The sequence below is a fragment of the Caloenas nicobarica genome, chromosome 19 (assembly GCF_036013445.1).
Source record: "Caloenas nicobarica isolate bCalNic1 chromosome 19, bCalNic1.hap1, whole genome shotgun sequence".
NCBI classification, from domain to species: domain Eukaryota; kingdom Metazoa; phylum Chordata; class Aves; order Columbiformes; family Columbidae; genus Caloenas; species Caloenas nicobarica.
Genome location: NC_088263.1, coordinates 10,059,092 through 10,084,919, shown reverse-complemented (window position 1 = coordinate 10,084,919; position 25,828 = coordinate 10,059,092). Strand labels below are relative to the sequence as shown.

The window sequence follows — 25,828 nt, the reverse complement described above, 5'->3', positions numbered from 1 at the left end:
TCGGAAGACACAAATGGAATGCAAATACTTGTTGAATCCCTCCAGGGGCCTCACTCACCCACATACAAGGCTCTGAATAAAATGCAATAACTAAAGCCAATAAAACTCCCTGTTTCTGAGCAGCAGAGATCAGCAGGGGGTTGTTTTTAGTTAGGGCCCCCGGCAATGGAAGAAAATAAGATGCTTTATTTCATTACATTGGAGCCGAGGAGGGAAGGAAAAGGTCTACAGCAAAAATTAAGGGCTGTGGCAGCATTCTTCAGCCTTGCCCCCATGTTTATTTTAAGCATATTTGCTTCAGACTGGACACAGCTGAACCTGTGCAACTTCAGTCACCGCACATATGCTGATCAAGAAGAGCAATTCAGAAATACAAGGCAGCACTGGTTTCCAGCACTTTTCAAATAAACCAAGCATGAGCTCACAGCAGCACGTGCTATTCTAAGGCAGCTCCTCCAGAACTCTGGAAATCACAGAAACATAGAATGTCCTGCTGGTGACACCCGCAGCCCCCAAACACCCCTCTGGGCTGCAGCCCATTGTTCCCAACATCGTAACTGACTGATGGGCAGATTGACTTTGAAATAATAAGGTCCTCCACAGCACAAGCCTGATTAATAGGATTGACTTAACCTTAAGAGGATTGCATTGATAAAGGTAATAAGATTACTGCTTATTTCAAAGACTAGCCCAGGGTCCAGCTGGGTTTTTATGCAAAGGTGAAGATTGCCAGCGGTTGGTAGGGCTGTAGGTTACAGGTGGCCGAGTGTCAGGACACGGTGGCACCCGACGGTGCCCAATGTGCGAGGAGCGCGGTGAGCGGCAGCGACGGGTCCTGGGCAGACGGTGCAAAGTCAAGAGCCCCAACAGCCCATCCCCGACCCTTCACCGCCACATGGCTCCTCTGAGCACCCGCGAGGACACTTCTCTGCCAGGAAATGCAGCGATGTTCCCTCCTTTGAGCACTGGAGCTCATCCTCAACACTTCTGGCCTCTTCTAGTTCTCCTTGGGAAAAGGAGGGGCAGCGGCAAGGCAAGGGCTAACGCACAGGAACCTGAGGCCATCACCTCTGGGGGCAACCGGAAAACCTGAGGGATGCAACACTGACACTCTGAGCAACTGTCACCTCCCCGCGAGGGCAGCGGGGCCAGATCCCACACAGGAGGCTTAGAAACCCCCCGACAGCCAGAACGCTCCGTCCCTCCAACCAGTCCCACTGCTGTGTTTAGGGAGAAAAACAGCAAAGGTGCTCATAAAGCTGATTAAAATCCTTACAAGCTCAACTATGGCTGCTGTAAGATATTATCAGAAAGATAAACTCTTTGTGGAGGAAATGATAGGGCCGGTCCCGCCTGTGGTGAGCTCAGGCAGCACCGTCCTGCCCCGCAGCCCCTCCAGCGCCCGCGGGGAACGGTGCTCCCCACAGGGACACACCGAGCCCTGGTGCCTCCCGCCTGCAAGCCCAGCCACGTCACTCATCTCCTGGTCCCCTCCCTGAGCTGTCACTTTTAGGTAGCCCTGCATGACATTTGCAGGTCCCCGCACTTAAACTGCCCGAGCACCCCGCGGCCCCGAGGAGGGAACCGGGAGAGTTTCCAGCAGGAAAATCTGCTTAGCTGAAGCAAACCCTTGCAGCATAAACAATCAGCGACACATGTTTATTCTTCACTCCATTCACAACACGATAAATATTTATTTCAAGTGAGCAGCTGGTTAGTTGGAGCTTTGTCTAATGCTGGGTTTGATCTACCAACCCTTTGGACAAGAGAGGGTTTTTTATATATTTATGGTCATGAACTGAGCTCCAAAAGCTGTAAGCCCTGAAACAGATCTAAGCCTGGGAAATATTCTGGAAGCACTGAAGTCACAGTTGGTCTTGCTCTGGGAAGGATGCAGCCTCCTGTCCACAACCACATCACACGGGCCACATCAAGCCACGCCAAGGGCAGGGGGAGCACTCCCAGTGACACCAAGGATGGCAACAGAAAGACTTTTAATTATAACTTCTTGCCTTTTGTCTATGGGTTGCAAAACAGATGAAAACAGACACCTCTCCACACCCTTGCAGGTAACATTTTATCAGTGCTCTCACGGGGAGGATGAAGCGCAGAACAATTAAAGGGCAGATGCTGAGAGCTCGTGTCTCTGTGTTTAGCCACAAAACTATGTCCCTCTTACAGCACGGCGATGCCTCTTCCAGTCCCTACTTGCCATAAATAGAGAGTGAACAACCACTGAGCCGATTCAGTGCGGGATGTTTGTCAGACTTTCCAGTGGGCTGGGGCAGCTCCCTCAGCCGGGCTGTTTGCGCTTTTAACTTTATTGAAACACTCTTCCCCCCTCTCCAGCCTTCTGCCTTGGCGGCTGGTCCGGGGTTTCCAGGCGTGCCCCGACACACCAACCCTTGCGCAGCACCGCGACGATGAAGCTTTTCCCTTTCCCAAACAGAGATCAAAGGAAGCACGGACTTCCACTCCAGAGAGGACTCTGCTTTCATGCTCCACCTTTTACTCTATTGCGATACAGAGATGAAGCCCAGGAAGAAGCAGATACTCAGGGAGAAAATTCAGCTACAGCCCTTGTCCTCCTTTTTCCTGCAGCTGAATGCGCTCCCTCCCGCTGGCAGGAGGGACACAGGCAGTACCTCTGGGTTTGGGAGCTTCAGATAACGGCGCCTGGCTGGTGGGGGACAGCGGGATATTGCGGTGGGTGAGGATCTCCCTCCTGCTCCCCGCAGGCTTGCACGGGACGGGACGGGACGCTGGTGGCCGCTCACAGGGCACCGTCCCGCAGCAGCACATCACCTCCTGCTCCGGAGCCTCCGCGCCACACAACGGGCCGGGCCTCCTTAAGGGATTACACCATATTTACAGCAAATCGCTACAGGAACACAGGGCCTGAAACAGTGCAAGAGCAATTAGCTGCTAACGAGTCTGCACAGATAAGCTACCGGACACTTGTTTCTCACTCCAACTGTAATTGCTGCTTTAGCGTCAGCTACAGCAGCCAAGATCCACAAAAAACCCTTTATCAGCGAAATAATGTAGTGGTTGCTGATTGCCATGTCTGCACTCTGGAGGGCAGGGAGAGCTCTGAAGGGGTCGCTGGAGAGGCTCTTGGCGAGGCTCGAGGTCGGGAACGCAGCTCCAGGCCGGGCGAGCTCCGGGGGTCGCAGGAGGACGAGCAGGGGCTGCTGCCCCCGGCCCCGCTCAGCCGCACGCGGGTGCCCCCGTGTCACACCAACAGGGCTGAGCGGGTGTCTTCCTCTCCCATTCACTGTTTTTTCACCTTGCTGCTGCCTTCCCCTTCCTCTGCTGGTCTGGCTCCTCTACAAAGGCTGCTCCACGCCATCCCCATGCTGCAGGAACTCCTGTTGCTCCGGCAGCTCTGGAAGCCCTGTGCTGCTGCTGACGGCAGCTGACAGGCAGGGAAGGCAGAAGCTCCATTTTAGGGGGAAATTCATCAAGCCTGTTTACTGTGTCCTCTGTGTAGAGCCCCTGGGATCTTGAGCACTGATGCAGACACATCTAAACAACACAGTTGCTCTCTCCGGAGCCCCTCCCGTACCAAGGAGAAGAGGGAAAAGGCAGGAGCACCGGCAGCAGCTCTCAGCCATGCCCACACGAGCCACAGTGACTGAGATCACGGTGGAGCCTTTTGCACCAGAACCGTGCGAGCCACGGACAGGTTTTTCACGAAAGAGCTGCAGCGATGGGCAGCAGTACCAGCCGAAGGTTATGCCCAAAAACCCTGGCACAAGGAGCAAGGAGGGGGAACACCTACGAGGTAACACAGCCAAGGGGACCGGGTCTGCCACCCTTCCCTGCGCCCCTGGGCTCTGACACTGCTGCCTGGGATCAGGGGGTTTTAACTGAGCTATTTTCTCTGCCTCTGCCATAGCCGGCCCGTGGCCTCACAATCCTCTCAGTGAGCTTTGCCTGCCCTGAACCAGCTCAGGAGGCCAAGCCACGGCTCTGTTCGACAGATGGCACCTCACCCTAATCCCCGAACCGTGCCACGGTCCCAGCAGCAGCCCTGCGATTCCCCTCAGGTGAGGAGCTCATGTCTCTCCAGAGCTGGAAAAGCTTTGGAAATCTTGCTCTTCCCAGCTCCCCCCTGCAGAGTTCACAGAGAAAAATGCTGACGTTTTAACTTCTGCGCTCCCGACACCGCACTGCCCACCACGCTGTGCTGTGACACCGGGGGACGAAGGATGCGCTGCGGCAGACTGGTCGCACGACTCCATGCCCCATGTGCCGGGGACCTCGGCGCCTGCCCATGTCCTCCAGAAAGGGGCTTCCAGCCCTGCTCGCCCTGCCTGCGCCCCCACAGATCACAGCACGCAGTAAATCCCACTCTCTGCCTCCTCCTGCCCTGCTGCTTCCCCAGACCTGGCGCGGGATTCCCAACCACGAAGGAGTTGGAAAGTGGTTCACGAAAACTGAACTGCCACCACTCTCACGTGGACCAGCATCACCCCCAACGAGCACTGCTGCCCCTCACACCTCCCTTCCAAACGCATTGGGACAGACCCCGAAGACCGAGAGCCGGTCCAGAGACACGTGTGCCCATGGGCAGACTGCTCCGAAACTCCCCAGATGCTGTTCACTCCCGTTCGGCTCCCGCAGTGACAGAGGGAGCGGAGCGGGGAACCTGATGCGTTAAGCCAGCGTTGCTTACATCTCATTTCTGAAAACCGCCTCGTTGCTTTTACATTTCTGCCTGTTAACGAAGTAAGAGTCTGGCCCCTGAGAAGGAGAGAAAAATGACTCAGTTCGTTTCTTGTCATCCCACCAACCTCTTTGTGAATTAAGCAATTCGCACTGCACATGCTGTCAACTTGTTTGTAATTAAAGGCAAAATTAGAGTGTACTAATGATGGCCAGGCCTGAACCCCAATAGATGTGGTGATTTCCACCAACCCAACACAGGAGTGTGCTCCCGATGGCCCCTGCTGGGTCTCACCTTGGCCTTGCCGGTGCTCTGCAGGATGTGCACCAGCGCGGACGCCATCTCCTCCTTGTTCTTCACGCTCAGTGAGGGCTCCAGCACCGAGCACAGCACCATGTAATTGTTAGTGATGTACTCGGCAAACTCTTTGTACATCTCCATGGGAAGAATGCTCATGCTCTGGTAGCGGGACTTGATGCGGATCATGGGCCCTGGGGACTTGCCCTTCCCGGGGTTGGGGCTGACCACCGGGTACCATTTCTCCACAAACTGCCGGCCCGTGACGGAGCTGACGGGGATGTTCACTTGTCCAATGAAATTGGTCTTGTCCTTCTTTTTCTTCTTGTCAGTCTCTTTGTATAAGTGCACCGTAATGTTTTTGAGTGATGGGAGGTTATTAAATTCAAAGTGCTCCCCCCAAAATACATTATCAGTTTTCAATTTACAGGTAGTTCGTGCATAAAGAACGTCATCCAGGCATAATTCACACAAGTACTTTTTCTTAGCTGGCAGGTCCTTGGCTTCAATAATCCATAACTTTAACATATTCTCTACCCTTCTGCTGTTGTCCTGAAAAAGAGACGCAAAGAAAAAAAGGTCAATAAAAAACCCTACAAAGCCAAGCAAAACAAAACAGGAGATATGCATTAATTATTTCGGATGTGCTAAATGAGCAGAGGTTTAATTACATTTTATTTTAAGGAAATACTGGCTCTCAGGAATTTGCATAATAACACTACTTATGTTAATTTTCCAAATATCGCTGTGCTCTCCGTGTCTGCTGGTGCCAATTAATATGAGGAACAAGGAAGATAAAGCCCCTCCAAATCATAAACGTATCATTTCCCATTCACTGCCAAGAGGGCCTCAAAAGTAACCAAAAGAACGTCACTAATCATTAATGGCTTTTGCAAAACAGAAGGTACGTTACAGGTATCACAACCACCTCCCTTCTCAGTACAGCGGTTTACAGCAGGACCAGAGAACATTTTCTTCACTGTAACAGAGCAACAATAAAGGGATCTGAACGCACACCCAGGGATCTCCTCATCCACGGCTGGAACGCAACCACCTCTGGCAGGGAAGGAAGCATTTACAAACCTCACGATATTTTAGGGCCAAAGTCCAGAGAACCCAACTAAAACATGGAGAGGAATTATGGGAAACAGAGTGAGTTCCGCAGGAGAATCATCACAATTCAGAAATAGAAATTTGGCCTGGATATCTTTGAAACACTGAGACAGCAAAGGATGTGGTAGATCTTTAAGAGCTCCCCAGTGATGCTGACCTCATCCTGGAAGAACATCCAGGGGCATGTGTTGCAGGAGTGACTTGGAAGATAAAGCACCCGCAGCTGAACCGCTGCTCGGGATTCTGCAGCAACCTGTTTTGATTGGAAACCTCTCACTGAAACAGCAACCGCAGCTCAGTCTGCCCAGCCCAGCAGCCTGGGCAGGACCGGTTCTGCTGGAAGCCCACAATGGGGACCAGGAAATGAACACAGGAACTACACAAGAACACTGAATTCCTGATAGAAATATCCCGTCAGATACTGAGAGTTTATTGTCTAAAAACTCAAACAAAGATGGAAAGCTAGCCATCAGTTCATGGCATGTTTTGAGATGAGGGCACACTTCCAAAGGAGCTTACACTGACCAGCACATCTCGGAGCCCCCAGTGATGTGCCCAGCCCCAGCTCCCACTCCCGGGACCTTTCTCAGGGTTGTGTCCACGCAGCCCTTCCGCAGCTCCTGCAGGTCACCACGACCAGGCTGCTGGACGCCACCGAGCTCCGCGCGCAGGAACGCGCTGCTAGAGGCACACGCCACCTCTCCCCTCCGCTGCTCCCGTCCTGATATCGAAGGAAATCTTTTATACTGACATTTAGCACTGTGCTGGAACAGTGACCTCTGACACAGAGGGCTCCTTTAGCAACCCGCCAGGCCTGGACTTAACGCGTATGCGCAGTTACGTGGCTCTGATGCCAGGAATGAGTTCACAGGATCCCATCATTTGTGTCTTCTCTGACCAGCAGAAAGAGACTTGTCGATTGAGCTCGTCAGTTGTGAAATCCTGCAGCTGATTAGTCCCAATCAATCTTTGTTAGCTAACTCTAGTACAAAGAAGGAAAAGCAGCTGTAGACTTGACTTTAGGATGTATTTAGTCTTAGTGGGCCATAAAACCACATATTGGTGGTCCCCGTGTTCTAGTGAAGAGAAGGATGTGTTTGTGTCGATCCCGGAGGGGATGATTTTGCCACCTCAACTGGCTGGAGAAGGGAAAGCTACATTGCACAAACACCTCAAAGAACTCGCTGCGATGGGCATCGGAGATTCTCCATCTCTAAAGCTGACACTCGAAGTACCACCAGAGTCAGGAGTGTGAAACGTGAACTCTTTAGACTATTCAGTCTCGTAACTTTGCTGGCAGTCTCCTGCCATCATCCCAGAGCTTCTGGGAGCTGAGAAGTCCTACGCAAGCAGCAAGTATCATCAGTAACTGAGCAAGACTGAAGATTCTTCAGGTCTGATCAATTCTCAGCAACAGCTGAAGCCGCTGTACTGAGAAAAGGGGGAAGAAATAATTGGCACTCGCCTGTAAATATAATTGCAGAAGAAAGCAATATGGAAAAAGGCTGACCCACAGTTACACTTACTCACTAAAATGACGATGCGTCCCTTGCTGCTACTATGCAGCGGGCTATAAAATGTAATAACGAGGAACTGAACTATAACAGAGGCAATTCCTCAAAGCCACTACCTTATTTGGGTGCACGGCACGCCGCAGGTTTTCCATCCATTTATCTCGCTCTGCTGCAGAACGACACGAGAAGCACTTACTTCCTGATGAAGTTGTCACCTACAGGGAAAGGAACAGGATTATGTCTTGACCAGCACACTGCAGACTGTGATTTGGGGGGAGAGGGGGAGTTATGAAAGATGCTAGTGGATTTTTTTTTTAAGTAAACAGTTTTACCCAACCATGAAGCAACAGCCCCTAAGGCTGGCGGAAAAACAGGGAAACTCTGTATGTCGCAGAAATAATCATGGAAGCAAATTCCAATTACTTCTCCTCTTCCACACCAGAAAACACTAGATTATGGGCCCCATGCATGTGACACTTTAAACCACCAAGCTCCACAACTGAGAGCAAATCCTTAGATGAACTAAAGATAAATTGGCATTCCTCCAGATTCAACCCAAAGCCTGTGACAGTAACAACCCTATTCCTCGGTTTTGGAAGAACATCAGGCCTGGGAAGGCTGGCTTCATTCTTTCCCATTCTTAGGCCAAGAACTCTCTGCATCTCCTCACATACACGTGTCCCTCAAGCCGCTGTCTCCTCCCAACCCGACAGACCAGGACCGCGGTCCCCGAACCGGCGCTGCCCTTCTCTGCGTTTGCGCCGTGCGTGGATGCCCAGCAATATTCTTTATGTACATCTCTGCTCGCAGGCCATGCGGACCTGCCTAGGACTTCAAACAACTCCCTTCTGAGCTTAATTTCCGCCAGTCTCAAGCTGCAGAATTATTTCCAAGTACTTTATCATCTCACAGCGTTTGTGTTTACACACTGCACACTGGGTTATCTGCTTCTGGGAGACACAATCTCCTTTAATTTAATGTATCTCCCAGAAGCCTAACCTGTTCTTACAGCAGGGCTGGCACTTGCTAAGATTTGTCATTAGCCAACCTCAACGATGCGCTGAACACATCCCTCCCTTTGAACACAGACGTCTTCTAACCAGGACAAAATGACAAGAGGCCTAACCCATCCTCACACAGCGAATGCAGTAAGTCCTGCAGCCCTTGCCAGCCCCGCTGCTCTCTCCTCCCTGTCCTCACACACTTTCACGCTCCCTTAAAGACAAGTTCTCTGGGGTGACATACACGGGTCCCACAGCTGCCCAGAGGATTCATACCCCAACAAACAGGCACGCAATTTAGCTGTCCTTCTATTGAATCTCTTCATTAAATGACAGTTTTTACCAGCTGTTGGGTTGAATATCTAATATATTTTCTTGCCGCACTTAAGTCAACATAGTATCATTGAGTTATCATGGTAAGATTTATGATTCAATTCCAAAACAAGTACTGATTGACTAATCACTCAAAACCTCAAAAAAAAAGTAACTGTCATACTGAAGTGAGAGAAGGGGAAAATCCTCCGTGACAGACACGAAGCCCTCTTCATCTGATGGGAGTTGAAGGTCGTATCTATGTATCTATCTATCTACATATCTATGACTAAAAATGTAATTTTCCCTGGTCTGCAATAACATCCCAGCTTTGAGCTCTGACCTAAACATCATATGGCATTACTGAAATTCATGAGTTGTTAATTATTTTGGTAAAGAGAATATTCTGGTCTCATCAAGATTTTGGATATGCTAGAATACTACTAACATAAAGGATAAACTCAATTAGTAAAACTCATTAATTTCAAAAATGTTACTTATTCACATTCATTATTCAGAGCCCTCGGACGGGTGATCCCTTAAGTCAGATAAAATCTTGTCATTTTAATGTCTTAGGTACAGCGCGGGTCCCTCAGAGTACACTTGAAGGACTAACAATACAAGATGATAACTGAGCTACTGAAGCTGCTGCACTCAAAATGTTCAAAAGCTTTCACAAGGGGATGTTTAGCAGGCTCAGGCTGGTGACCCCCTCCATACCCACGTGCAGAACGGCTAACGGCGCCTGGAGGGCCCCGCGAGCCACAGCGACATTTGCACAGCTGGACCAAATTTAGCGCAGCTAAATTTAGCTCCACTGAATTCCCCCTCGCTCAGGCAAGGCCAGGATGGAGCAACACGGTTTCAGTTGTACTGGAGCAACTACAGATGTTCCTTGTCCTGCTCCACATCCCACAAGGAGCAGCAGGACCCCAAAACCAGCAGAGCCAGGAATGGGCTCTGGGAGTCTGGACTCCGAGTCTCCTTCCCTGGACTGAGATGCCACTGTACATTTAGTGCCCGCAGCACGTGCAGTGGCATTAGATGATTATGCTGACTGGGAAGTCTTATAGGGAGAAAAGTTATGTTGACTAACTTTAAAAAAACCAAAAAAATTAATGAAGAAAACAAGTAAATACTGACTGCCAAGTACTCAGCAAACCAGAAAAAAACCAAGTTTCATAAAACTAAATAAGCAGAAAAAGCCAAATGCAGCAGTGCATTAGTGCTGCCTGCCTGCCCTGGCAGAGCAGGGCTGAGCGTCAGCTTCAGCACGTCCTGCTGCAGGTCAGTCCAGCTCAAGGAGAGGAACAAGAGGAACACTCGTGTTGTACCTTGGTACAGCAGCCACTTGGTTTTTCCCCGCTGCAGATGCCTCTGGCGCCCTTTGCTTTGGCCTCCCTTCGGGTGCGCTGCCAGTTCTCTCTCCATCCTGCCCACCTCAGCACGACTGCGTCTGCGGCCACGACAAATCCTGACGTGTTGTTCTCCAGCCAGGAAGCTGCGGCTGCGGGACCTGCGGCACGTCGGGCCTGGCGCTGCCCGCGCCGGGCGGCCTGGACCACAGCCAGCTCCTGGAGAAGCTGCTGCAGCCGTCGCGGACCCAAAAGCACGCGGAGCCAGCCCCGCCAACCCAGGATCAACATCCCAAGCGAGAACTGACGGACACCAGATGGAAGCAGCTCCCGAGGCACCGGCCACTGCCCGACCGCCCCGCAAGGAGAAGGAGTTAAGAACAGTGCAAGGCTGGCACTGGCCAACAACAGCAACGCTTCGCTTCTCAAGTAGAGACAGCAAACTTGGCCGCTCCTGACAGACCTCCCTGGAGAGCAGATCCACAACAGCCTCGAAGTGCAGGGACAAGGCACCATCGCCAACCCGCAGCACCTTCCCAACCCACTGCGCAGAAAAGTCTTGGTTCCCCTTGTCTCCGTCACTCTGGCTGTAACTTCTCACTTGGTATCTCTTAGTCAGGGCTCCTCTTCCAGGACACCAGCCGAGCTCCTGGCTCTCCAGTGTCCCCACACACAGCAGTGTCGTGGCTCTTGGCCATCAGCCTCGGTTTTCCTTCTGGCCTCGTGCAGACCCCAGCCAGAGCTTTCCCAGCTCCAGGCCACAGGAGCCACCGCAGGTTTTGCTGCTTTTTGCCATATCTTGCCTATACTTTCAGATACAGCAATGCTGAAGGATTCCGGATCACAGGCCACAGACGGGACCCTCTGGACACAGCGATAACTGAGGGCGACATTCAAGCACTGAGGAGGAGAAGATGCTCGTGTGGTTTTGTCACTCAGCTGGGATGTGGAACCGTGGGGTGAAGATGTCTGTGCCCATGCAGGTCAGGGTCTGGAGGGGATCCTGGGACATCTGCAAACTCATTCCAGCGCTGACCTCACTCCGAGTTTGGAAGATGCTCTCCGCAGATACCCAATCAACGCATTAACCCAATATGCCATTTAGCTCTCACCTCAGTCCTTCCCGCTGGAGCTTGTTGATGAGTAACCACCAGTTACAAATCAATGTCCCTTTTGTTTTCTGGCATTCTTCCTTTCCTCTGCAGGATTTGCTGAACAGCAATTAACATGTTCTTTTTTTCTGTATGACTCTTCTTTATCCAACTCACTTAAAAATAAAATTTTCTTCCTCCTTACAAGTGTAATTTCCCTCTCAGTCAACTTTCTACAAGTACTGTTCATATCCCTTCCTCTGCTCTTGTGCGCTGAACAGAATTGGTAAACAACTCTTATATTATGGATGTCACATCTATTTCCATCTAGCTTCATTTTATCTTTCTTGAGTGGAATGTAATAGAGGCCATATAATTTACAAAACTGTTCTCCTCCTGACCTGCCACACTTGCTCAATTCTCCAGAGAATGAACAGCACTGGGAAATTTATACCTCAGCCCCCTTCAGAGTTTATGTTTGGGGCTATTATTTGTAAGATTGTTTTTGTGTTACCAGCTTACATTTTAAGAAATGGATCTTTTAACTCATTTCTTTCCAAGTGTGCTAATTCCAGTAAAGACAAAAAAAAATCTCCATCTCTCTGGTCTGACTCCTCTTGGACACCGCCCAGGAGCCTCGCCCTGGCCGTGCCCATCCAGGGGGAGCCTGCGGCCCCATCGCCTCCGGCAGCACCAGCAGCCACGGATACACCGTGTGCCTGCTCTTCTACGCCCAAGCACAAACAGGGTCCTTTCTCTGTACAGAAATCGAACACCTTATTACTGTAAGGAAACCGTTTCCCAGTTCTATATCCAGCCACTGCCATAAGCAATAATACTTTGCCATCCATGATGCAGGACAAATGATTCCCAAGACATACTACACTGAATTACCCAACTACAGACTGGTTTGTACGTGTCCTACCACCTCCTGCTAGTACAGACCTAACCACATGCCACAGCTGATGTTAAAAAAAATCTGAAATACTCACAGCTTCTTCTATTTACCCAAACAAGTGAAGCTTCAGTTTTCTAGACAAAGTCCTCAACACTCCCACTGACAACAGCAGGCTGCCTTTGTGACCACGAAGAACGTTTGAGAACACTGGGTAGGGATTAGCACTCTCCAATACAAACATAAACCACACATTTATGCTCTGCTAATGCACAGCCGTACGTAGCTCAGCACCTGTGCCGGCACCAAGCTCTGCTGTGACAATGAGGCAGAGAGCTCATCGCTCCGATTTTGTGGGTATGATCCTTCTTGGAAAGACGGGAGTAATTTTCTGCCCATGAAATGGTCTCTGTGTAGCAATTCAGGGCAGAAACGTTTTTTCAAACAGCAAGAACCCGAGATGCAACCCCATGGCTGGCTCCCAGTCAGCCCCATTGCGCGCAGGAACGGCACCGCGACCGACAGAAAAGAGGCTCCTTACCTCGAAGCAATAGTCCTGTCCCAGGATGCTGCTGTGGACGGGCTTGATGACCACCTCTTCCTCCATGCTGAGATCCAGAGCCTCAACAGCACTACTGGGGCTGAGCAAAGACTCGTGGGAGCGCGATTCTTTCAGCCTCGGCATTAGATGGGATCTAGAGGAAAAATGTAACGGCATCAGTGGATGCTTTCCTTCCCAGGGAAATTATTGAGTCCGTCTGTTAGCAACATCTGCAGAATATTTCTGGGAATTTTTTGCCATGAGATAACCGAGGGCCCAGAATAGCACGGACAGCTACATTGTCCCATTTATAATTTGGTGTGCAGGTTTATTACACGCTGTAGGTTCAGTAAAAACAGTTTTTCCAAACACAGTCAGGGCTACATTAGAGGTTTGTAGACTGTGGGTCTCTGCACAGCTCAGTATCTTGCAGTGGCCACCACACCGGCCCTGTGGGACTTCCCAGTGCTCACCAGTCCTGCGGGGCTGAGCTCCAGTGGGGCTGAGCACCCACAGGGCTGCGTCTGCATGTGTCCCATCACCACCCTACTTCGCTTCATGCTGTTTTGCAGCACCCAGTCCCTCCTGACAGAAGGACGTTACCTGCAATGGGGAGGAATTAACGACACATCCTTCTGAAACCCCAGACAGCGCCCGGGCAGACGCCGTCCCCGTGCCCCCTTCTCCCCACCAAAACACGCACATCTGCATCACGGATGCAGCCGGTGTCTGGATCCGCACTCTGTAACCAATAACCCCAGGGTTCGTGTGCTCTCTCCGATTGTTACACACATCCCCGGGACGGGGACAGTGTGGAAAATAAGGCCTTGATAGCCCTATCGATTGATCTAAATGCTCTGGAGTCCCACTGGCAGCATTTAGCAGCAGGGAGCCCACAGACAGCGAGCAGCACACCATTTTCCAGCCAGCCAATACAATCAATGGTGTTGTAACTCTTAAAGCAAAACCAGAGAGCTCAAGGAGGAGGGAAAAAAGAGAAAGATTGCTGGGTAGTCCCAGGGAAAACACAGCAAAACCACAAAATGGCAAGGGAAAAAAATAACTTGAGGGCAAAGGGAGCAGTTGCCTCCTCTATAGCCTGCACCATGCAAAATGTTCCTACACCAGCTCACAAAAACTCTGATCCCAGTAACTCTGACCTTTAAAAACTCTGGCAAGCACTTTAGGGTCTTCCAAAGAGACCACGTGTCCCTCTGTCTACAAAGAGAGTACGACGTCTTCTTCAAGGGCACGGAAGGACAGAAATAAGGGGAGTTTGAGATATTCTCAGCATGCTCTTTTGTGAGCGAAACAACAATGCTCCCAGTATACTCTCAGATTGCTTTGTGTGTTGAATTTTGTCGTTCTCTAGAATAAAGCTGACCGAAACACAGAGAAATGTCAATGGTGCATGCAAAATTCATAGCTTCCAGTGAGTCGCACGCCAAGCTGAATCTAGAAAACAGCCAAAGGAGATTCCGCGATAAACAGCAGCGGGAGATGAACAGGTGCTTCTCCAGATTGGCCATTTAGATTCCTGCCATGGATGAAGCCGCAGGTGATAACGGACCAGCCCGCAGCTGGGTTCTCCAGCTCAGCATGCCAGTGCGCGGCTCTGGAAGCCACAGCTCCGCAGGACAACCAGCCCGGGGACAACCAGCCCGGGGACAACCAGCCCGGGGACACGCTGCCAGCACAGCCTCCTGACACCTCCCTGCATCCACAGGGATGCAGCCAGGACCAGCTCTGGTGGTACCTGTTAAGGCATCTGCAGAAAAACAGACGACGACACCAGAATGTTTTTCTTAGGGGACAACCACCAGCCCTCAAATGTTAAAGGCCGGGGTCAGCGCAGCCCCGTGCTGGATCAGAAACGGTGGCTCTGAAGCAAAAGTCTCTCTATCCCATTAGCGATTCTCTAAGCTGCTCACTCACCCCGTATCTCTACGTTGAATAAATTGATCTTTAGGAACTGAGCACAGTCGTTTCCCAGTACTTTGTGGCAATTTTGCACTATTTTCACAGAAAAGGGTCCATATCCTCTTCCTCTGAATGATACTGTAAATTAACTCTAATACAGGCAGACAGATCAAGTTACCTCTGGATGCTGAGTGCAGAACTAATATCCAGCAGCTCAAGAGCTGACAATGCAGACTGCTCACCAAGTCCCGATAAGCCCGGAATCAAGTAATTTATGGTAAATCTCATTTCCATATTTTAAAGATGAAATTAGAAAAGGTAAGTAAGCAAGCTGAGGCTTGCATTCTTGTTTGGACAAAAATAAATATTGATAATCTCAACCCACAACTCAGGAGTTACATACTGTAACTCACAGAACTACATCACTGAGCTGGACTGCTTCATGCTAGCCTCAGAATTTTTATTAAAATTAAAACAAAACAAGTCTATTTTTCATTCAAAACTACTGCAGCTGCAAGGCCACGGGTGGGAGTGCAGATGCGCAACACGAAGAATTACCAAGGAGTTTCTCAGGACATACTATGTTCTCACAAGATTCAGCAAACGCGTATTTATATCCCTGCACACTCTGCCATATGCCTCTGGGAATCCTAAAAATAACGGGGCTTTTCTTGGGTAGGAGCTGTTTGTCAGGTTCCTGCCTCGGCAGGACCCGCTCCCCCAACATCCTTCAGTCCCGAACAGCCCATCGGATCCAGCCCAGCCCACCAACAGAACCATTTTTCAGCAGCTGCTGCGCTGTACAGAGGGAGCTCCGCAGGTCTCAAACCAGCCCTAAAAGGCCCAGCATCTGCCTGTGCATCAAGAGCTAAGTGAGGAGATGTCATTAATTAGAGACTCCCGTTTGAAACCTCAGCGGAAGGGACGAGACCTGTGCCGGAGGCCCTGGTGGAGCCGCGAGCGCTGTCTGTGCAGAGCTGCCCAGGGACACGGGTCCATCCCCCCAGTCCTGCTCCTGGTGCTCCAGCGCTCACCCCGCACGGCCCGGGGGGCCTGCAGACCCCCAGAGTTCAGGAAGGGCTACACACCTTCAAGGGACACACGGTCTTTTCATGTTAATACCCTGTTCTAGAGGAGAGAGCATTTCTCATGTCCTTTGGTAACGTGACGTTTGCGGCAGGAGTCCTTTTACTGGAAGACGTTTGCAAGTCCCTGTCGCAACTCCCACAGACCTTTCTTTGTATTAACCGTAAGAAAAACGTCCTGCTAGGGCCACGAGCTGCTTCCCTGACCCAGCGAGTGACAGCAGTCTTGTTACGGAAAGGACCGCTGCACCTTCCCCCATTTGGGCACGGAGAACGTAAACCTGCCACGTGCGTGTTACAGGGAAGCCCTCGGAGTGATGATGTCTCCGTCTTGTACCGCATCGGGCCATAAAAGACCCGGAGAGCTTCGTCCTCTGCCCCTCTCTGGGGCAAACACAGTGATGCCCGCAGGAGATGGACACTCAGCTCTGCGGGTGCCACCCGGCGTGGGCAGAGCAGCGTCCTGGGACACAGACACCACAGTCCCTGTGAACTCCTGCTCTTCCCTGGCCATCCAACATCCCAACAGGCAAACTCACCCGGAACATCATCTGCTTACTGTGTACATACACTTCCAAGATGACAGAGGTACTTTGTTCAAATTCAGCTCTCGACCATCACCTTTCAAAACGCTGCCTGTGGGGCCATCCAATCTCCTGCTGTAATAACTTGCTGCGTACTCCAGGTCCTCTCCCAGCTTACATGGCCAATCAAATTCAGTTCCTACACCTTTGTTTTAATATGGTGGGAATAGCCAGCTGCCCAGACACATCTCATGGCAAGAAACCCTCTTTCCAAACAGCACATTCAGTTTCTTTTGCCATGGGCCTTATTTTAATCCCTTTCTGCTTGCCTAAAGTTCAGTTGAAATGAAGCGGGGGGGAGGAATCTCATAAAAGACCACATTAGTTCTAAAGAGAAATAACATTACTGCTACCGGCACTGACCTAGAGAGTCCGACAGAGAAGCAGTCAGTCTCTGGTTATTAAAGGAAGAGGTTTACTGCCCAAGAGCAATGAGAGAGGATTGTTGTTCTAAATAATAAAAGTCATAAAACATTACCATGTGAAGGGATGCTATCCCCTCTGCCTGCTTCCTCCACGGGCAGCCAGAATTAGGGACACCAGGCGTTATCCGGCTGTGACAACCCACCCAACCTGGCCAGGACCTCAGGGACTTGCAGCCAAGACTTTGTGGACACTGAGAAGCCATCGCGGAGGGACAATCCTCTCTGTCCTCATCAAACTTCTGGGCTTTGAGCAATGGAGGCAGCGGTGGCTCCGCAGAACAGCTGGAGGGACTGCCCGGGAGCCCAGGCGCCCTGCTCCTTCAACAACAAAGATCCGCTGCCGAGGCTACAAGGAAGGAAAAGACATCGCGCCTGTCTACATAGAATTATTCTGGAATAGGTCCGGTGTGCTTAAACTCTTATTCCAGAATTGCTTTCTTGTGAAGACAAGCCCTCAAAGACACAAGCCCATGGGTTTTCATTTGAGCACCTCACCTGCCTGAAAACACCCAGCTGCTGCTTCTGTGGGATTATGGTGAAAATTTTCCTGATATTTTTGAGCGACAGAAACAAACGCGGAACCTGGCTGGGCAGAGGGGTGGAACAGACACAAAACGTAACACTGAAACATGGGGAAAAAAAATAAAGAGCCTCAGAAAATCTCCTACTGTTCCAGCATGAGAGCACGAGCAGATTGGGGAATTTGGAAGGAAATCAGGCACTAAGGTGAAGATGTCCCATTAACACCAGCTGCAGGGTCGGCCTTTGCAACGCAAATGCCTCCCCCCGGCAGGGGGATCTGACCTCCTAAATTAAAGGTTTGACTCCGTGACACGTCTACTGGTCAGGAAACATTCCCTGCTTTTCAGTATGCGGCTTTTCAAGGGCCGACAGTTCTTTTCTCTGGCCAGCTGGGAGGGGGGGTCTTTAGGGCAGCCCCCACCCCCTGCGCAGCACGTGTCCGCTGCAGGGGGTCCCACACGCACAGACGCAGCACAACAGACCGTGAGACCCGCGACCAGCACAGACAGAATTAAAATCTGTCTCCAGCCTGGGGATTAGGTTTTGTCACGACTGAGAACAAAGTGGACAACTCCACCAAATCGATTTGCAAACATCAGACGGGAGCAGGATTTTAGCGGCGGCAGATGGGAGTAAATCACACGCCGTCCTCTGCCAGCTTCACCACGGGCAGCAGCACCGGGAGCTCTGTGTGCGTGGGCTGCCCCACCTGAGCCTCTGGTGCTGGTTACCAACCGGGACCGCACTCCCCGCAGAGCCCAGACTGGGCCGGTGGCCGCGTTTCACCCTGCAGCAGATGCAATCCGGGCTCTCCCAGAGCGGCTCTTCCCCCCGAGCCCCCTCCGGCCCCAGCAGCGCTGCTGCGCGACCCCGCCTGGCGCTGACTTCCCACCGACCTCCTGACCACCGCTGGCGGTTCTCATCCATTCCTCCCCAATGCCTCATCCCGCTTCAATTTAACAAATAAATATGAAAGCGATGTTATGGGAATATCCAAGAACAGCACGAGAGAACTTGCAATGCTTCCGGAAGATGAGAGAGGCTTTTTTTTTTCCTGTAGGACAGGATGTGTGGTTGAGGTCTCAGCATGCAGCGCGTCCTTCTCCACGTCCTGCTAACCTGAGCCTTTTCCCGCAGCTTTCCCGACACAGCGGCAGGAGCTCCGCAGCCCGTGGGGCTCTCTGGGCCGCAGGGAAGCTCCGCTCAGCGCCCGCGATGCGAAGCTGGTGCCACACGTCACCCTCGCTAGTGCAACACCTTTGCTGAGCAACACAGAGCATGTGTAATTAAACTTATTAACGCCTGCCCTTGTTTTTGGGCTGTTCTCAGTTTTAACCGGCAGCAGAATTAATTACATCCAAAAGGACTCTGTCAGCTCATACCAGATTCCAAATGTTGTTTTTGCCAGAGCAAACCTGAAGGATGATTTTAACCTGTGACATCCACCCGAGTGCGGGTGTGTGTTTGTTTAACAACGTGCCACTGCAACGTTTGTCAGCGACAACCCGCAGGTCCTGCACAGCGTAACCAGCACGGACATCAACTGCATTTCTAATGTGCAAGAGGAGAGAAACTGCAAAAGCAAGCAAAGGCACCTCAAGAGCAAGAAATAAAGGTGATCAGAAGTATTACTTGCGTTTCAATAATAAAAAATGCTGTAAAGAAGATAAGGAAATAACTTCTCTCTCTTTCCCAAGAGCAGAATGGCACCACCATCTTACTCTTAACAGAAATCGACACTTTATATTAAAAAAATACCTTTTTTAATCACACCTATCGAAACCAGCACACATTAACAGTGCTGGATCTGTGCACAACTGATACAAACAGCAATCACTGATGCGCCACTCAGTGCAGTTCAACCCACTGCACAACTGTGAGAACTTAATCCTTCCCACAGCACCAGTCTGGAGCGGGGAGGGATTGTAGGGCCCCCAAAAACACCTGGGGAAGCTCCCAGGAGGCACAGACAAACCCAGGGCAGCTGTGAGCACTGACCCACACCCCTGACACGGGGGTGCTCCCCAGCTGCATCCCACAGTCCCGAGTTTCCACGGTGCAAGCAGGGTGGGGATAAAGTGCTTTAGTTTTACCGCTGTTTGGGGTTTTGTTTGTCTGTTTGTTTTTAAATAAGTCTGGGTGCAGACTCTGGACAAGAAAGAAAAAGCAAGGCAGGATGTCTCCTCTTGGATTAACCACAAGGAATCTGAAGTCGCAAGCCCCATCTCCCACACCAAGGCTCTGGCTCGGCAGCCCGGCCATGGGCGGCTGCCTGAGGCAGCAACGATGTTTTAATAAATAATGATGAAAACAAATTCTTAGCACAGGGAATCATGGCCGGAGCGCTGCTAAAAATAAACCATGAGTGCGGAGGACCGGGCCGGGAGCAGCCGGCGCTGGGCGCGACAGCCGCGGGGGCCGCAGCGCGCCCGGCCGGGCACCCCCGCCCCATCCCATCCCATCCCATCCCGCCCCATCCCATCCCATCCCATCCCATCCCGCCCCATCCCATCCCATCCCGAGCCGTCCGCGGCCGCGGGGCTCAGCCCGCAGCTGCTGTGACAAGCGGCGCCGCGACCCCGCCCGGCCCGGCCCGGCCCGGCCCCAGCGGGGCAGCGCCGCTCTGCTCCGCTCCGCTCCGGCGATGCGCGGGGCCGGCCCCGATCGCAGCCGCGTTCCCGGGGCAGCGCTGCAGCCCGGCCGCGGAGTTCGCTTTGGCCGCGCAGGAGCCGCGCCCGGAGCTGCGGGTCTCCGCGGGTCTCCGCCGGCCCCCGTGCCCGCCCGTGTCCGCCCGGCCCCGCGCTCACCCGCCGCGCCGCCGCCGCTCCGCCGCCCCGCTCCGGCTGGGCCATGCCGCGCTCCGCCGGCCGCGGGCGGGCCGCCCCCCGGCCCCCGCCGCCCCGGGCCGGCCCCGCCGCCGCCCCGCCCCGCTCCGCCAGCCGCGCCGCTGCCGGGGCCGCCGGATTGGCTGCGCTGTAGCTGGGCAGAGCCCCGGGCCCGCAGCCCCGGGAGCGGCCGCGGAGGAGCCGCGCGAAGCCCGGGCTCGGCTCGGGGGTGCGGGAGGGGATGGCTCGGCCCCGGACGCCGGCGGGGACGCGCCTTGTGCCCCCGCCGCCGGGCAGCGTTCCCGGGGCCGCCGCCGCCCGGCCCGCCCCGCTGCCCCGCGGTCGCCGAGCCGCTCACCCCTCGCCAAAGCCGGCCTGGCCCGGGGCCGCTCGCCGCTTTCGTTTTGTTACGATAAATCCAATTCTCCGGGAGCCTTTATTTCGCAAAAACTGCACTAGGGCACCTCTTCCCTGCCCGCTTCCCTCCTGCTCGGCTCGGAGGCCGGTTGGCGGTACCGGGGAGGGAAGCAGGGACGCAGCGGCCAGGCCGCCGCTCGGGTGTCCTTGCTCCCGGATGAGCGCACACCACATTCCTTTCCCATTTTGGAAAGCCGAGTCACTGACCTTTGCAACAACGCAATCCACAGCAAGGAGTAGCGCCTGCAGCAGCAGCCAGCGGCACCTGCGTGAGCCATGGTCCACGCACCGAGCGATCCCGCATGAGAACCCGGCACCTGCGGGCTCAGGTGAGCGCTGTGCGCACGGCCGGGGCTCCCAGCACAGCTGGGGGTTGTTGAGGTGCAGAGTCAGAAAGCACGGTGCCCAGAGCAGCAGGCAGGTGTGAGAGGAGGACGTGAGACAGTGGGGAAGGCTGCACAGCGTGGTCCAAGCGTCCTGATTGCCACCATCCTCACCCAGCCCACGCCGACACGTTCCCAGAGCCAGACTGCTGCTGTCATTGTGGCATATTCAAATGCCTCCATTACTCATCAAGAACAAAGTAGGACTATCTAGTAAATGAAAAAGCACCGCATGGCACTGTCCCCTGCCTGTTATTTATGGCTGCTTCCTTTTCCACTTTCCAAAGGCTACCGTCCATGCCTGCCGCAAATCATAAATCCTCCAGCTCATGCAAGGCTGCTCCAGACCGGGGGAGAGTGCAGGCACCTGGGCTGCAACTGCGGGTCAGCATTGGAGGGGAAAATGGGAACAAAGGTAAATATCCCTGATGGAAACACTGCGGGTTTCCCCACAGCAGGGGGAAGGAGGCAGGTCTCACGCGGGGCAGCAGGCACAGTCTCGCCTCCTCCAGTGACCTGCAAGCCGGATTCCCAGCCGGACCATCCCCATCCCTCCAGCCAGCACCACCACGCACGGTGCTGACAAACGGGTCAAAATTTGTAGGTTCCCTGCCCAGCTCTGGCACTGGCTCCCTGCACATCCTCACTTACGTGCCTCTCCTCCTCAGCCAGAGGTGGGCACGGCACTCTCTCTCCTCCAAAGGATCGAGAAAACGTGAAGGACCGGCAGCATTACTGCTGGGCTTGAATAATAAGGAGCACTGCCTGTCACCTAAGGCCAGTGGGGTCCTTTTCTTCCTTCCAGGGTAAACCGGTCCCCCACGCCCCGAGGATGACGGCATCGACTCAGCAGCCACGCCGGGAGCAGAACACCCAGTCAGTGCCTTTCCCACCTTGCCGCCTTAGCCGAGAACACGCAGACCCTTCCCCTCACAGTCTGCAAACAGCGCTCTGGATTTAGCCCATTTAACCTCCGTTTTGCCTCCCCCAATTTCCCCCGCCAGCGGTTTGAAGTTTTCTCACCCTTTGTTGGCAGATGCCACGCAGAGAGACAAGCTCGCTGTCCTCGATCTGCTTTTCAAGGCTTCTATAAAGTAGGGCACCAGCATCAACCCAGCGTCAGGTTTTTGATACATTGCTGGAGTAGCCAAAAATAATAACAGGCAGCTTCGGTCAATCTTTTAGTTCTCAAATCTGCAGCAGCAGCACAGGGGTCCTTTGTGCGGCGGGGTAAAAATACGGTGCACGCCAGACTGAAATCCCAGTCAGCAATCCAGAGCCACGCCGGCCTCTGAGCCGGGCTCACCAGCAGCTCCCGAAAGGTGCGCCCGGGTCCTCAGTGGGCAGCGCTTGGCTGGTGGGGTCCCCTTCTCCGCAGCCATCACTGTTTTGCTCTCCGTATTTCCTTTAGCGCCTTATCTACCTCGCCGTGGCGAAACGCGAAGGTCAAGTTACAGTTTTACCAACCCTTTTATCTTTCTGGCAAGGCACGGAACTGCAGAACCTGAACTTTGGAACGAGCCCTCACAGTTGCAGTGGGTGGGGAGCGGAACAGACCGAAGGCAGCGGGAGAAGGGAGAATCCAGGTTCTCTGTGCAGCCCAGCGCTGGAATATTTTCTGTTGCGCGTTCAGACACATTATTAGGACAATCTGGAAGGAAGTACAGAACCCGACAGGCATGTGCTTTGGCCGGCGTTCCAGCAGGAAGCCAGATGTGCTGGGAAGTGCAGCAGCTCCAGCTGACGTGGGGACCCAGCACAGCTCCACTGCTGCGACCAGACAACACGGAAGAGACCAGCGAGCCCCGGCAAAAGAGCTCTGTTTGCTGGGAACTGCCCAGCTGAATTTCCCCTGTTCCAAACCTGAAATTCCAGGCAGTCTGGGCAGGGCTGGCACACCAGCCAGGCATCGGGACATCAAGGAACATGAACTTGGAGCCCCCAGGAGCTCAGGTCACCGTCCCGCTGCACATCCATTCACACCATCACCTCCGCCCATGACTCGTGTTCCCAAGGGTAACGCGCTGCCAGCCCTCTGGGCAGCAACCTTTCCAAACTCCTGCTGTGTTTACCTTTCTGAGCTATTAAACCCAGGCATCTCTCACTTTTTATTGAGTGTGAAGCTGGGGCTTTATGACCACGCTGTCTATCACTGGGAAAAAACGAATTCCCTAACAACCTTGAAGAGCTAGCAGTGGAAGGGAGTGTGATTATCCAGATTTATTCCAAACTTACAGTTAAAACCAAAATGCCTGTTAATGTCCTAAGGAACACTTACTTTAGAAAGTTCAAACAATCCCATATTTCAGCATAATTAACATAAAAACACATGTAATTGCACAACTGGCTGGCTGTCACTGGGTTGCTGCTCAAGCACTGGGGCGGGCACAAGCATTATTGTGGGGTTCTTCTCAAAAACTCTTCAATGGATGAACTACAACCTGTGGCACCATCGAGCAATGTACAGATGTCACTGCAGGTACCATTAAATCAGCTCTCAGGACTCCCAGTGTTCCTCCATCAATCCGCATGTCCAGCCAGCGGCCTCCAAGAACCACAGGACAGCCGTCACCTTGACTGTGTGTGTTTGTTTTGTCCTTCAGTTCGGTTCCAGCAAAAAGGTGACCTGAAGCTGAAGGGCACAAAAATCAGCCAGGCCTTGCAGACCAGAGGAACAACGGCCAGATTAAACTAAGAGATTATGAAAAGATTTCTTCACCTGCTTCATTAAATGTGCCCGATGGTCACAAAAGCCAAGCTGCAGCATTGACATCCAGCGCTTCTGAAAAATCAGGCACCGTATCCAGTAGTATTTACGCTGAGGAATATCTAACCTCTGACTAATGCTGCCTTTTACTCTGTATTTCATTGCGGCCAGACAGTGGATCTAGACCAGCCAATTTCTTTTTCTCTTTGTAATTAGCTTCACTTTTCTGCTTTCCTGAACAAGCATTAGACTCTCCTCTACAAACGTAATCCTGATCAACGGGAAACCTGTCCTTACTGAGATGCCACTCATCTTTTCTGGAGGTTTTATTTAAAATGTAACACTGTTATTAGCAGCAGATTTTCAGAAACCTTTTTGTGAGGTCCCATTCCTGCAAACATTCAATATCATTTTGTGCTATTAGTCTCGCTTTAGAGACACTGCTTAACATTCAATGACAATTTGAGCCAAGAAGCATTTGCAGGAGTCAAGTTTTGAATTTCAAATCTAAACTACACAGGGTACCAATGGTGTACAGCTTCCAGCCTGACAAACACAAATACATGTTTTAGCATCTCAACTCCATTTTATTTTGATTTGTCCTTCTGCCTAACAATATTGGCATATATAAAAGCTTCAGTTTAATAGGTAATAGCTGACTTCAGAGACCGAATGATGTTCTTAAACAAAATGATGTTCTTAAAAAACAACGTCCAATCAATGAAAAGTTTACTATCAGAATAAAGTTAGGAAAATGTTCTTTTGCTGCTGCTGAACTCTTCCTTAAAATAAAAAAGAGGAAAAGCTCAAAGCATTTTAAAGTTTGTTTTGGTTGTGTTTTATCCAGAGATGGCACCAGGATATAAAGCTAATTTCTTCCAATTGCTATCTGCCTTCTAGCCAGATAGATTTTAGTGTCTTTTAGGGATACAAAGCACATCCTTCTCATGGGAACCTTCTTTTCAGATGGAATGAGAGATTCACACCGATGGAGTCGATGATTTTTCTGTGGCTTTCAGAGCTGTAACTGCAGGCAATCCATCCTGGGCAGCCCCTGCTCTCCTCTGCCTCCGGCAACTTACAGGAGACACAAGCCCTTGGAAGACACAGAATATTTTTGCACTGTTGTACACAGTGTATGCTGAGGAGGTGAAGGGAAGGCAGAAGGCGCGCAGGGATGCTGACAGCCCGGGCTGTCCCTCCCGGGGCTCTGCACAGGCAGAAACCGCCAACACCGACCCAGGAACCACCCAACCTCTGCAAACAGCCACATCCACACCAAAAACATCCCCTGATCCCCAGGCAGCAAGATGCGTCTGTCTGCAGAACCTGTGCAGCGACGCCTGAGGGAACAGGACCTCAGGAAAAGCCGTCGGCGCTGGAAAGCTCGCGAATCCCCGCTGCAGTCCCCATCTACCCCCAGCGCACAGGCAGGAAAAGGAAAGGTATTTTTAAAGATGACCTCACTGTTTTTCAGTGCTCTCTCCATCTCTCTTTCCCGACTAACCCATTTGCAGGGATGACCTGTCTGTTCAGCCCCAGCGACCCCCGGGACCCCCCGCGCTCTCTGGCCACGCTGGCTGAGCAGGAATTAAACTTTGCGGTACCGGGGTGCACTGCAGCAGCTCTCCAGCTCGTTTTTTAAAGTGCAGGTATCATTACTGCATACTCCATGCAATGCCAGGGGCAGCTACCTCCAGAGATGATGTAAAAATTGTTATTAAAACTTACAAACTGTGAAAAACTCTTAAAAAGTCTAAATGCTGGCACTGCCCTAAATTAAATTACAGCCGCAGCCTGCTCGGGGTGTGTGGATAAGCACAGAGCCAAGCTTGCATGCAGTCCTTATCCACAACCCACACCTGCTGCTCCCTCCCCGAAGTTTAACTAATGAACAGAGTGTACAGCCCAGAGGAGTTAAGATATGGAAGAGGTCAGAGCGAAGACTCAGGAGTGAAGAACAGATTGAACGGGGTTCATAAATGACAGCCCCATTTTAAACCTAAAATTAATTTTTTCAATAAATTAGGGCAAGTGAGCTTTCCTCCAACTCAGACAATGCAGCTCTCCCTGCACAGGGGCTGCTGGTGGGAGGAGCACGGCACGGGCGCGCAGGAATCAATGCTGATACCCTAAAAAATTCATCTCTGAAAATTGCTTCAATGGAAT

At 52.1% G+C, this 25,828-nt stretch overlaps 1 protein-coding gene across 4 annotated transcripts in view; it reads right to left on the bottom strand.

The window, feature by feature from the left end:
• LOC135996354 (disabled homolog 2-interacting protein-like) overlaps nt 1-20,708 on the bottom strand; it is a 45,895-nt gene extending 25,187 nt beyond the window's left edge. For 2 of the 4 annotated variants that reach the window (XM_065648210.1, XM_065648209.1), the window contains exons 1-4: nt 20,135-20,209; nt 12,792-12,945; nt 7,713-7,811; nt 4,967-5,521 (exon numbers count right to left, since the gene is read on the bottom strand). In XM_065648210.1, coding sequence (XP_065504282.1) covers nt 4,967-5,521; nt 7,713-7,811; nt 12,792-12,935 — 798 coding nt within the window. In that variant the 5' untranslated portion in view covers nt 12,936-12,945; nt 20,135-20,209. Of the gene's footprint in view, nt 1-4,966; nt 5,522-7,712; nt 7,812-12,791; nt 12,946-20,134; nt 20,239-20,510 lie in introns of those variants that run through there. The other 2 variants (XM_065648211.1, XM_065648212.1) reach the window with 2 other exon arrangements.
• Between the last annotated feature and the right edge of the window lie 5,120 nt (nt 20,709-25,828).